This window comes from Phocoena phocoena, chromosome 19 (assembly GCF_963924675.1).
Source record: "Phocoena phocoena chromosome 19, mPhoPho1.1, whole genome shotgun sequence".
Classification (NCBI taxonomy): Eukaryota; Metazoa; Chordata; class Mammalia; order Artiodactyla; family Phocoenidae; genus Phocoena; species Phocoena phocoena.
This window is the reverse complement of record NC_089237.1, coordinates 58,743,177-58,755,796: the sequence shown is the minus strand read 5'-3', so window position 1 is coordinate 58,755,796 and position 12,620 is coordinate 58,743,177. Positions and strand designations below refer to the sequence as shown.

The 12,620-nt window shown below is 64.6% G+C and overlaps 1 protein-coding gene across 2 annotated transcripts; it reads right to left on the bottom strand.

Moving 5' to 3' along the window:
• Nucleotides 1-458: 458 nt before the first annotated feature.
• On the bottom strand, nucleotides 459-12,386 carry FLII (FLII actin remodeling protein). 2 transcript variants are annotated; one of them, XM_065896781.1, is made up of 30 exons: nucleotides 12,324-12,386; nucleotides 10,647-10,757; nucleotides 10,269-10,340; nucleotides 9,077-9,157; nucleotides 8,793-8,878; nucleotides 8,549-8,710; nucleotides 8,326-8,429; nucleotides 7,838-8,013; nucleotides 7,596-7,753; nucleotides 6,692-6,776; nucleotides 6,186-6,333; nucleotides 5,871-6,007; nucleotides 5,548-5,760; nucleotides 5,213-5,392; nucleotides 4,431-4,513; nucleotides 4,240-4,314; nucleotides 3,944-4,027; nucleotides 3,661-3,832; nucleotides 3,089-3,193; nucleotides 2,809-3,000; nucleotides 2,374-2,562; nucleotides 2,158-2,297; nucleotides 1,849-2,071; nucleotides 1,587-1,741; nucleotides 1,443-1,503; nucleotides 1,216-1,344; nucleotides 1,034-1,140; nucleotides 835-940; nucleotides 677-742; nucleotides 459-593 (listed from the first exon to the last, which is right to left on the bottom strand). In XM_065896781.1, the coding sequence occupies exons 1-30, from the start codon at nucleotides 12,384-12,386 to the stop codon at nucleotides 459-461; spliced, it is 3,798 nt and encodes a 1,265-aa protein (XP_065752853.1). The 2 variants fall into 2 exon arrangements, with proteins under 2 accessions (XP_065752853.1, XP_065752854.1); XM_065896782.1 differs by lacking the exon at nucleotides 8,549-8,710 and having other exon boundaries at nucleotides 5,871-6,004.
• Between the last annotated feature and the right edge of the window lie 234 nt (nucleotides 12,387-12,620).

The window sequence follows — 12,620 nt, the reverse complement described above, 5'->3', positions numbered from 1 at the left end:
CCCCCCCAGGCTGTGCACGAGAGTGTGTGTGTGTTTCTGACTGAGAGCTCCACCAGGAGTGTGTGTGTATGTGAGCTCCACCAGGAGTGTGTGTGTGTGTGTGTGTGTAGCGGGGGTCAGGATGGGTTTCCTTGTAGATTGTACCCTGGGTTTTTTTTCTGTCATTTTGTTAAAATTAGCAATTTTAATATTAAAAATACTGATTTTTAATATTGAAAATAAAAGCATTTAATATCTCCTAAAGGGCAACCACACCTGCTTTTATCCCTGGAGGGGGCATCACACGTGAGCTCACGGTGGAGATCCACTTGCCCAGGCCCCTGGGGGCACTGGTCAGGGTTACTCCCGTTGCTGCTGCTGCTGGGGACTATGGCACTGGGGGCAGGTGGAGGACAGACAGGCCCTTTCTCTCCCTCCGCAGAGCCTGTGGTGGCCAACAGGGCAGGCAGGCAGCGGCCCTAGGCCAGGGCCGGGCGGAAGGTGCTCCAGGCGTGGAAGCAGCGGGTGAAGGCGTGCTGCTCGTTGCCCTTGCGCACCAGGCGCAGGCGGCGGGGACGCTCGTGCTCCTTGGAGCGCAGGTGCTGGATGTACACCTGGCGGGCGGGACGGGTGAGTGCGCACCTGCAGCCTCAGCCCCTCCCCCCAGGCCCAGCCTCGGCCCCCTCCCCCCACTCACCTGGCAGGCCTTCAGACTCAGCTTGATCTCCACCTGGCTTGTCTGCGTCCCCACCCACATGTAGACCTGTGGGGACAGCGGGGGAGGTGGTCGCCCGGCCTCAGAATTCCCATCCAGGGACAGCAGGGCTCCCCGGGGCAGGGCTGAGGGGCTCTCACCTCTTGGCCGTTGTCCAAGAGCATGATGTCATCATCTGCCAAGTCATCTTGGCAAAAGTCAGAGCACTTCTCGGTCACTGCAAAGTAGCCCTTCTCGTTGGAGCACCTGGGGGGTCGAGGGTCATGGAGAGGCTGAGAGTCACGGCAGCAGGGCCGGGACTGAGGGGGACGCTGGGGGCTGGGGCGGCGCTGTCCTCACCGGAAGAGCCGCGTGTGCTTCATGTACTCGGCATCGTCGTCATAGGGCTTCTGTGCCCCGATGCCCACCCAGAAGAAGTTCTCAGGCTCCCCACCCTCATTGATGACCTGGGGGAAAGGTCGGTCAGCGCGGGCCCGGCAGCCCACCCCGAGCCAGCCAGTGTGCGCCACCACCCCACTCACCTGCTTGCTGTAGGAGGCCTCAAACATGCTATTCAGAATGTCCTCCGCCAGCTTGGCCTCGTCGGGGTCCGATGCCCGGCCCACCCATGCGTACACGATGCCCTGGTTGTCCTCGCTCTCGAAGGGAACCTGGGTGTGTGTGGGGGGCCCAGGTCACGCCCCGCCCCCAGCCCCGCCGCGCCCCCCCGCCCCCCCCCCCCCCCCCCCCCCGCCGCGCCAGGCCCCACCTTGAGGATGAAGCAGAACTCGGAGTTGAGGAGGCCAGAATCGGTGCTGATCTGGATGCACCTGGGGGAGGGGAGGGGTCAGCAAGGAGCCCGGGCGGGACACAGCCCGCTGGCCGCCCGCGCCCGCTCCCCGCGGCCAGGCACCGGGTGCAGAGGGCGCTGCCGTTGGTGCGGATCTGGTACAGGCTTGGTTGCAGGGCTCCCTGGGCCGCCTTCCTCTTGCCCCGGTGGATGATAAACTTTCTCTTGAAATGGGACAGAAACTTGGGGTTCTCCTGCTGCTGTGTCATGCGCACCACCTGGGGGCACGGAAGCCGTCAGGGGCAGCTCCCTGGTGGGGCAAGGCTCCCCTGGGTGAGTCCCAGGGACACCCCCTCCCCGTGTTCTGGGGGTATGGCCGGCACACCTCCAGTTTGCCGGGGAAGAGGCTCTCAAACTTCTTCTGCAGGCTGAAGGTGAAGGTCAGCCAGCCCATGTTGGAAGCTTCGCGGCCCTGCCAGAAGTAAACTATGCACTGGAAGTCCTCCTCGGGCTGCTTCTCCTCTGCCTCGGCTGCCACCTCCTCTCCCTCGTCCTCAGCCCCCGCCTTCTTCTCCTCCTCTTCCTCATACTCCACGGGGACCCAGTACCTGCGGGGCCAGAGGGCGGTGGTCAAGACTGAGCCCCCACCACCGGGCGGGGGGGGGGAGGCGTGAGAGGCACGCGGGGGAGGCACCTGCAGAGGAAGACGTAGCAGTCCTGCGTGTAGAAGTGGCCAAACTCCTCCTCGGGCAGCCGTGCGAACTTCTTCCCCTCGAGCACGAAGCCCTCCATGCCATCCAGGTCCTCGTTCCACTCCTCCATCAGCTGCTCCGCCTGCGTGTGACCCCACCCGTCATGGTGGGACAGCCCAGCCCAGCCAGCCCGCCCTGCGCCCCAGCCCCGTGCCCACCTCCGCCAGAGGCATGCGCGGCTGCCGCGGCAGGAAAAGCGAGGTGAGGTCGGCCTTCATCTGGTCTTTCTTCTCAGCGTCACGCTTCACCTTCCCCGCGAGCCCCGGGCCCTGCAGCACAGCCTCTGCATTGCGCGTGTAGTCCACAGTCAACACATCATCCCAGTTCTTGAACTTGGCCTTGAACACCTGAGAAGGCACAGCTGGAGTAGGAGACAGAGGAGGCGGAGCCTGGGGAAGCAGGGTGGGGCCTAGGAATTGGGAGAGGTGTGGCCTAGCAGCCTAGGGGGACTAGGAGTGGGGGCGGGGGCGGGGCATGCGCGGGGCCCGGGAAGCTGTGGAGCTTGGTAACCAACCGGTCCACAGAGTGTCAGGGCAAGAACGCGCCCCCGGGATCTCGGGGAAGCGGCCTCCGGGGGGCGCCGCATCGCACACCTGCGCCTCTGTGCCCTCCAGGCTGCGGCTGACCGCGGCGTGGCGTGGCCGGTGCAGCATCCCGCACAGCTCCTGGCCCAGCTTGAGGGCGGCAGCGCGCACCAGGCGCGGGGACTTGCGGCCGAGCCAGATGAACACGTCGGACCAACAGTCCAGGATGTACACGCAGCGCGTGTCCAGCAGGCTCTGCAGCTGCGGGGCCCCGGAGGCTGGAGGTCAAGACCAGGGCCACCAGCAAGAAGGGATCCAGCCCCCACGCCCTCCTCCCCGTGCATCTCACCAGCCGCATCCCAGGCATCAGTTCCACCCTGGGCCGTATCTTATGTTCCACAGAGAGCTTGTAGTGGATCTGCGGCAGCTCCAGGTAGCCCAGGCCCAGGCCCACCTGGCGGGAGCAAGAGGTGGGCTTAACCAGGCTGCGTCTGGGGAACACGAGCCCCACACAACAGCCCCTGCTTCAGGCTGGCCCCTGCGCTCAGGTCCACGGCCTGCTCCTCTCCGGGCCGGTCTCCTCCCTCCACCTCAAGATGCTTTCTAGAAAACCCTATCAGCGGAAGAAGGGCTGGTAAACGGTGCCTTCCCTACCCGCCCTCTCCAGGTCCTTACGGGTTTCTCTAACCTGTCCTCTTCCCGCCCACAACACCTACAGCACGAAGGCCAGGTCCCCAGGCCTGGCACCCATGTGCTTCTTGGCCTCCCTCTCCAGCCCAGCCTTCCCGGAAGCACGGCCCCACTCAGAGCCAGCCTCAGACCCGTGCCGAGCTACTCCTTGCCCAGAAGGTGGCACCCTCTCCCCACCGAGGTCCCGAAGGAGGCCAGTGCAGTCAGGCCAGCCCCGCACCCCAGGTTCACCTTATACAGCTTGGGCTGGGGCGGCCAGAAGTCGTCAGGCACGTGCCGCTTGATCTCGGAGGGCTCCCCGCCCAGCGCCTCCCAGAACTCCGGGGGCTCCTGGCCTTGTGCCAGCAGCGAGATCTCCGCCTTCCCTTTGCGTTCGTTCTTGTTAATTTTCTCTGCAAACAGCCTGAGGGCGGGTGCGAAGCCTTAGTGATGAAGCCCACACCTCCTCCCTGGGTGACAGTTTTCCTCTGCACAGTACACCCCAGCACGTCTGGGCAGGTCACAGTCCTCTTACCTGGCCTTGGTGGTGCCGCTCAGCGTGGCCTGGGCTCCCCGCCACACGTAGATGTCCAGCCCTTGGTCCAGCAGGAAAACGAACCTGGACAGGAGGGGTGGGAGGGGCTGCCACTGGCCACAGCAACGACTGCCCCCATGCCTCTGACCCCGCCCCAAATCCCTCCTTGCAGGACCTCCTGCCAAGCTCTGCAGGACAAGGGCTGGAAGGCCTCTCTGTCTAGAGCCAAGCCCTGCCCCCCACCGGTGGGGAGAAGGTTCGGGGTGAAGCACCCCACCTTACGTCATGGGGCTCACCTTGGGTCCAGGGAGGCCCCCTTAAGAGGCACGGGCTCCAACTTGAGGTTCTTTTTTCCATACACACGGTACATCCTGGGAGCCAGAGCAAGAGTGGCTTGGCGGGGGCACCAAGGGACAGATTTACCCCGATACCCTCCCCCCATCCTGCCCAGCTGAGTCCAGGTCAGTGGCGCCCACACACCCCTCACCTGGTTATGTAGTGCGTGTCCTCCACAGTGTAGAAGCCACTGGCTGTTCCACCCTCGATGTAGGAAATGTCGTTGTCAAATACCTGCGTGTGGGGCGTGTGGACTTTCACCGAGCTGTCCCCCCACCCCCACCCAACACCACCTGTCAGGAGGGGTGGACTTGCATGCAGCCGAGTCAGATGCTGTGAATCCACGATGATGTTAAAAATACAAGATCTGTGTCTATAGACGTAAACGCACACGGGGTGGTACGACGTACATAACCGTGAACGCGTCTCCTCGTGTCTGGACACAGCATGCTTAGATACGCGCGTATCAGGGGACAGGACTGGGCAAGTTTATGGAAGAAGGCAAACTCAGGTGGAAGTGCCCAAAATCTCGTCTCGTGTAGGTACCTACATGTAACCAGCTAGCGGGTAGGCCGGCGCCTCTCACTAACCCAGCTCCCTGGACTCTGGCCCTGCCCCTGGCCCCGCCTCCTCCGTGGCCGGCCGGTGGGCCACCCTCTGGCAGTTTGTAGTCCCAGCTCCCCATCCCTCCTGGTCTCCTGCACCGCCCCCAACCCAGTTTCCAGCTCCCAAACTAGCCTGGTCTCCTTACCCTCACCTGAGCCAGGACTCGCCTCCACTGACCCAGGCTCCCAACAGGTGGCCTCACCTCACTTCCCTGACCTCAGCCCATCCGTTCCCGCCGTCTGCCATCGCGGGGCTCAGCACCTGATACGGTTCAGTCAGCCCCGCCCACTGGCCCTCGGCTCCGGCCCCGCCCCCGCCCCTCCGCACCTGCAGGAACTCGTCGCTCTCCTCGCCCATCTCCTCGCGCACGGTGCGGCACTCAGCGCCCAGGTAGTTGCGCAGGTTGACGGCGTGGATGGCAGAGCACGCCTTCTTGTCAAGTGTGGCCTCCCCGCCGATCCAGTAGTAGATCTCCCAGTTCAGAGACCCGCTGTCATCCAGAAAGGTCTGAAGGCCAGGGCAGTGGCTGGGTCAGCCTCACCAGGCTTCTGCTGGGCAGCCTCCCGGGCAGAGACCTCGCCGCCCACCCGCCCCCGGAACACGGCTGGGAGCGGGCGGTTCTGAGCCGTCCAGGTTGGGCCTCGCAGCCCCCTGCCCCGCACCTTGAGCACAATGTAGCAGTCGGCCTCGTAGAACCTGCCGTGGAGGGCTTCCCCCACCAGCACGGGCACGAAGTTCTCCATCTGCCAGATGGTCAGGCCAGGCAGCTGGCCCACGTCCTCCGTGAAGAACTCGGAGTAGTCGAGGCGCGGCTTCTCCAGGCCCTGGTCCCAGCGCCGCACCTTGCCCCCAGGTGCTCCAGAGTCCACGCTCTCCTGGGATCACAAGCACGACGCTGGCCCGCCTGCAACCCAGCTCAGGGCCCCCTCTCCCGCTGGGCCCGGGCTGCACTGCCGAGCAGAGCCTGAGCCCCGGCCCGGCTTACCTCCTGCTTCTTGTTCTTCTCCTGGGCCACGTCCGACATGCCCTTCAGCACCTGCTTGGCCTGGTCATCCTGGGCCGAGTCCTTGCGCCTCCGCAGCCGCATCTTGCGAGCCAGGGGGTCCTTGGGCCCACTCCCTGCTGAGGGGAGGGGTACACAGCTGACCTGGCTGCCCCCTACCCCGCCTGGGGCGTCCAGCCAACCAGGGGCCAACCCCACGCCCCGCATCCAGAAAGCGTGTCCCACCCAATTTACAGATGGGTAAGCTGAGGCCCAGGGAGAAGCCCCCACTGCCAGGCCAGACCTTCCCCTGCTCACCAGCCGCCGCCGCGGCCACCGTGGCAGGGGAGGCTCCCGCCAGCCGCAGCTGGTTCTGCAGCGAGAAGTCAATGTTGTACCACTCGGCGGTGCGGTCAGCGGGCTTGGGGGGCATGACCAGGCTGGGGTTCTCCCGCACGTCCAGGACCTGCCTCGTGGGGTGAGCAGAGCCGGCGCTGAGCCCGAGTTCTACCTCACGGCCACCCCAAAGCCCTGCTCTTTACAACCCCCGGGGCCAAAGGGCTCAGGTTCTCATCCTGCGGCCACCCTCATGGGCTTGGGCTTTCCCGTCTGTGACGTATGACCTCGCAGACTGGCTGGTTATGAGGCTTAAGTGATGCTGTCGAGCGTGATGTGGACACAGGACGTGTCCACAGGACGTGGATCACCCCCTCCTCACCCTGGCACCAGCCACCCCTCCAGGAGCCCTTTGCTCAGTCTTCTCTGGGGGTCTGTCTGCACCTCTCCCGTTACTCCCTCCCCCCAGTACCAGCCGCCTGCCCAACCTCGATCTCCGTCAGGAAGTGGATGGCCTCTGGGAGGGTCACCAGGCGATTCTTGTTCAGGACCAGCTTCCTCAGCTTCGTGCACCTGTGACGACATAGCCGGGCCTCAGGGGGGTGACAGACGGGGAGCCGGGGGCCTTTCAATCCTGGGTTGGGGAGGCAAGTAGGGCCAGAGAAACTAAGCAGCCCAGCTAGTTAGGAAACCAGCCAACTTGAAGGTGCCGGCAAAGACGGGAGGGGCCGGGGTCTCCTCATGGCTCAGTGACCAGGAGGGTCTTTCTGCAGCTTCTACAGGGCAGCACCTTCCAAAGGGGCCTTCCGAGAACTAAAGACCCCTGGGTGTGAACAAGAGGGCATCAAAGACCCCTGGGTGTGAACAAGAGGGCATCAAAAAACACGTTCTGGGGCTTCCCTGGTGGCGCAGTGGTTGAGAGTCCGCCTGCCGATGCAGGGGACGCGGGTTCGTGCCCCGGTCCGAGAAGATCCCACATGCCGCGGAGCGGCTGGGCCCGTGAGCCATGGCCGCTGAGCCTGCGCGTCCGGAGCCTGTGCTCCGCAACGGGAGAGGCCACAACAGTGAGAGGCCCGCGTACCTCAAAACAAACAAACAAAAAAACACGTTCTGCCCTCAGATTAACCCGGAAGCTGCCGAGGGTCCTCCGTCCTCAGTGCCGGGGACAATGCTGGTGGGCGCTATGGCCTCTTGGAGGGGACGGAAGCAGCACTGTGTCCCAGCGCAGGTGGCAGTGGAGCCCTTCTGGCCTCATCCCTATCGCGTCCCCCCAGAGGCTGTGCTGGGGGCTGCACCCGCAAAGCCAACGCAAGCCCTCCCGTCCCCCACGCCGCACGAAGCCCACGGGGGCAGGTGAGGGGGCCGCGCGCCCCGCCCAGCCTCGCCCGGCACCTGCAGAGGCTCTCGGGGATCAGCTCCAGGCTGTTGTCGGCAGCCGCGAACTCTTCTAGGCTGGACAGCTTGCCGATGCCCGAGGGCAGCCCGTCGAAGTCCAGCTTGTTGGAGTTCAGGTACAGCCTCTTCAGCTTAGCCAGCTTGCAGATGGCCGACTAGAGGCGGCACGGGCAGGGGCGGGTCAGGGGAGGACAGGGGGCGGCCGGCAGCCTCCCCGCCCTCCCTGGGCCCCAACGCACGGGCAGTGAGGTCAGCTGGTTGCGGGACAGGTTCAAGGTCTCCACATGCACCCACTGGTCGATGCAGAGGGACAACTCCGTGATCTGGTTGCTGCTGAGATTCAGGCGCCGCAGGCTGGGGAGGGTGTACAGGCACTCGGGCACCCGTGTCAGGTCGTTGCAGGACAGGTCCACATCTGGGCGTGGGGTGGGCACGTCAGTCGGGGTCCCTGCGGTGGGCTCCAGGGGCGGCAGGCCTGTGTGAACCCCGGCTCCCCCTCCCGGCTCTGTGGCCTCAGGTACAAGGCCTCACCTCCTGGTTTCTGAGAAGGGGGTCTACGCACAAAGCCTACGCGTAACTTGGTGTTACTCCCAGTCATCACGGTGACCACGGGAGGAGATGTGACAGAACCGCACCCCCTTCCCCCTAGAGATGCTCACTGAAGCAGGGTACCATCCCCTCCTCTGTGACGGAGTGAGGGGCTGAGGGGTCCCCAGGGACTGCCAACCTGCGAGGTGGATGAGACCCTCCAGGCTGGTGGGCAGGTTGCCCTGGGTGCGCTGTGTGTTCCTCAGGTGCAAAGTCTGCAGGGCTGTCATGGCCGGGAGCTGCCTGTGGGGAGACGCGGCGTTCGGGCCGGGGGCCGGGGCCTGGGGCCGAGCGGGCCCGCAGCGTGAGGCCGACGGTGGCGAGGCCGGGGCCCTGGTGGGGAGGGCCCGGCGGGCACCCACCGGAGCTGGGCGTGCAGCAGCGGGTTCCCGCTGAGCGCGAGCGTCTGCAGGTGCACTAGGCGGCGCATCTGGGGGGGCAGGCTCTCCAGGCGGTTCTCGCTGAGGTCCAGGAACAGCAGGTCGGTGAGGCTGATGAAGAGCTGGCCGGGCACGGCGTCAATGCTGCGGGCGGAGGGCAGCCGGGTCAGGGCCGCGCTCCCACCTGCAGGACCGGCCCGGGCCGCCCGGCCCGCCCTCTAGGCACCTGTTGTGGCTGAGATTCAGCACCAGCATGTTCCTGGCGTTCTCCAGCTCACGAGGGCACTCCGTCAGCTGGTTGTAGCTCAAGTCCTGGGCGGAGGGGCGAGGCCGGGTCAGGGCGTCGGGGCTGGTCCCACCCTGCCAGGCCTCCGCCGGGCTCGAGGGTCAGGACAGGCACTGGGAGGGGAGCAGAGGAGGGGGCTTCAGGGCAGAGAGAGACAGTGGCACCCTGGGCGGACACTGAATGGTGGGGCTGGCACAAGGGCCAGGTGGCAGATAACCACTGACCAGAACCGAGAGGTCATCCAGCTTGAAGATATCATCGGGGACTCCGGAATTCTTCAGGCTGTTGGCTCGAGCCACGATGGCCTGGGGATACACCATGAGAGTCCGTGACTCCTAGCTTCCACCCCCCAGGAGAAACAGGGATCGGGGGGGACACCACCTCCAGAAGTCCACCAAGGCCAGACCTGAGTGCTCTCCCACTCTGGCTTTTGCTCATAATCTACTTGGCAAGCCTTTTCTAGACTACCAATGAGCTCCTATTTATACCTCAAAACCCAACTCAAATGTGCCCCAGAGCCCAGCACACAGAATCTCAGGGAACCTTTCCTGATGGAATAATCCCTCTTTCTCCCAACCCCAAAGGGCAAGACAGGGATAGAGCTCTGAATCAGAGCTTCTAGTATAGAAGAAGGTTGAACGAAAGACAGGTCAGAGCGCAGACTCAAAGCAAGTCCATTTTCTCTCCCCTTAGGGCTGAAACTTGCTCACGCTTCCAAAGTGCCAGAAGTTAGTGCAGGATGGCTGGTGGGGAAGGCACAGGCCAGGTGACGGCACCATGACTGCAAGTGACAAAAACACTAACAAGAGCCACCGCTGCTGCTCCCTCAGCCCCAGCGTCTGTGTGGCGCCACCGTGTTGCTTCACGGCGGTCACTGCTGGACCATCTCGGAAAGTGTAAGGAACTCGTCCAAGGTCATGCGGCCGGGAAGTGGCAGAGCTCAGATTTAAACTCGAGTCCAGAGACTGTGCCCTTAACATCTCAGGGCTCCGACCTTGGATGGGAATAACCCTCGAAGAGACCTGAGGGTCTGGGATGGGGGCTCCAAGGAGAGCAGAGGCCCAAGTGAACTGCCCCGCCCACCTGCCCTCCTGGCCAAGCCCCGCCCTACCCCGGCTCTACCACTGCAGCTGTGCGACCTGCCTCCGTGGCCAAGTGTCCTCAGCTGTGAACTTGGAGGAGGTGAAGATCACATAAGAAACTCTCGTGAATCAGCTGGAACAGCGCTCAGCTGCTAACAACTGCTATAATACTTGTTATTCAAACTGGGTGGCATTTGGGGTTTTTCAGCGCTTCCCCCACAGTTACTCGACATGGCATTACTGCATGCTCTCCCCGCCAGAGTGCGGGTGCAGAGAGGTGCTGGCCCGACCCTCAGGCCCCGGCCCGCGGTCTGCAGCCTCGGGCGGCACTCACCCGCAGTGACGGCAGGCTGGACAGCTCCCCGTGGAGCGTGGTCAGGTTGTTGTGACTCACCGACAGGTGCTCCTGGGCAGGGACGGGGAGAGGGGCTCAGCAGGACGGTGGGGCATCCACGGAGCCCCCATCTGCCACCACAACGCTGCCCCATCCAGGGGGCCCTCAGCCACAGAGGCCCAGTCCATTTCTGCAACTTCCGTCCCTCACAGACCCAGACTCTTCTTGCACACCTCCCGGGATGGGGTACTCACTCCCTTTCCACCAGTTTTGCTGTGGTCAGCAACCTCCTCTGTGATGTCTGTGTTCTGTGCAGTTTCTCCCCACCTGGCCAGCCCCATTCACAGCGACCCTCCCTGCCTGCCCAGAGCCTCTTACCAGCTTCTGCAGGGCGGCCAGCTCCTCCGGCAGGTAGCAGAGGCCGGTGCGGTTTAGCTTCAGCCATCTCAGGCTAGTCATGGCCTTGACATTCTCAGGGAAGTAGCCACCCTGAGGAGTATGTCGTGGTAAGGCTGGTCTGGGACAGGGTACCCTTGCTCTACCGCCCAGTGGCCCCCACTGACCACGGAAGCCTTTGAGAGCAACAGTCACCTCTCACTAGCTGTGTGACCCTGGACAAGTCACTCTGCCACTTTATACCTCGATTTCCTCGCCCACAGAATAGAACTAATAAAGCCCCGATGACAAAAGCGTCGTAAGGAACAACTGATGGTCAGGACGGCTGCTGATCTAGGATCTGTGTCTCTCGCTGTGTTCTTGGCCCCAAAAAACCTTACTCCAGGTGACACCCGCACACCTAGCTGTGTGGTTACATCAGCCAAATGCCTCTGCCTGGCGTCCAGGCCCTGCCTGTACTCCCACCCTGCCATCAGCCTATGTCCACTAGTGGCAAGGTCGACTCCCCTTGTGAGGCCACAGCGCCCCAACCTGCACAGGCACAGCCTTATTCGCTAATTCATTCAGCCCTTTGTTCCCCATGTTCAAACGCCCACCTCGGGACCCCCCGCCCTTGTGGCCGGGAGCCTGGGCAGCAAGTGCCCTCAGCGCCCCTGGCTGGTGTCCCCTTCCCCCTCCGGGCACATTCCCAGCAGGTGACTCAGACTCTCCCAGTCTGGAGAGGACACACGGGGACCCCAGGTGAGCATGGTGGGGATGGGAGCAGAGAAAAGTGGCCACCTGTGCCTGGGGTCAAGTGCACACACGTGGGTTAAACGCAGGAAGGCGGCCTGTCTCCTCGGCCCTGGCCCAACCCCCGACCCCAGCTACAGCCGGGGCCGCGGGACGCTGCCGACCCAGGCTCACGCTACACTGCCCCCAGCCGGAGCCTGCCCACACCCCACCCTGCAGCCTGGACCACCCTCCAGGAGCCAGGCCAACTCTCGGAGCCTCGTCTCTGGTCACCAGCCCTAACCCTGCCAGTCTCATTCTCGGGCCTCCAGGACCACTGTGCCCCCCAGTCCCCCCACTGGCTGGAGGGCTGGGCACGGGTTCCTGGTGGCCCGGGTCAATCAGTCCAGCAGCTGCTCAGACAACTGCCACCCAAGCCCTCGCCCAGCTGCTCGACACCAACCTCTCCACAGCAACTAACCCCTGCCTCCAGACGACTAGTTTTAAGCCCCTTCACCGGACGAGAAAGCGAGGCTCCAGGAGGGAAAGTGACTTGCCCAAGGCCACACAAGATGGGGGTGGCAGGCGGGGGCAGGGCAGAGCCGGCGGCACGGCCGTGAGTCAGAGCCCGGCTTGGGCGGGTGACGTCACAGGGGAGGGCAAGGAGGACTGGGGAGGCGGGAGCAAGAGCTCCGACCCGGGCCACCAGCTGGCCGGGCGGGGCCAGGCGCCAGGAAGGGGCCCGGTGGGGGTTCCCCACGCACCCCGAAGCGGCTCCGAGACCCCGCGTGCGCCCGCCCGGCCCGCCCTGGGTATCCTTCGCGGGCGCCAGACGGAGACCTAGGGGTGTCGGTTCGGGGCGGGGCCCGGGCGAGCCCGTCCGCGGTCCCGGGCGCGTAGAAAGCGGATGGGCGGGTTGAGGGGCCCGTCCGCCGTCCCGAGGCTCACCTTGAAGTCGTTGCCGCTGAGATCTACGCCGCGCACGAACGGCAACACCCCGGTAGCCTCCATGGCGGCGCTCGGCTGCTGGGAGCGGAGAGCGGGATGCCGGCGGGGCGGGGCGGGGCGGGGCGCACGGGGCGGGGAGCGCGGAGCCGGCGGGGCGGGGAGCGCGCTGGCCCCACCCCTCAGCCCGCCGCTGCCCAGCCCTCCGTTCCGGACGCGCCCGGGGCCAGCCCGTGGGGCGCAGGGCCTCGAAGAACACGGTGCGCCTGTGCCCCGCAGTGCCTTCTCGGCCCGCGGCTC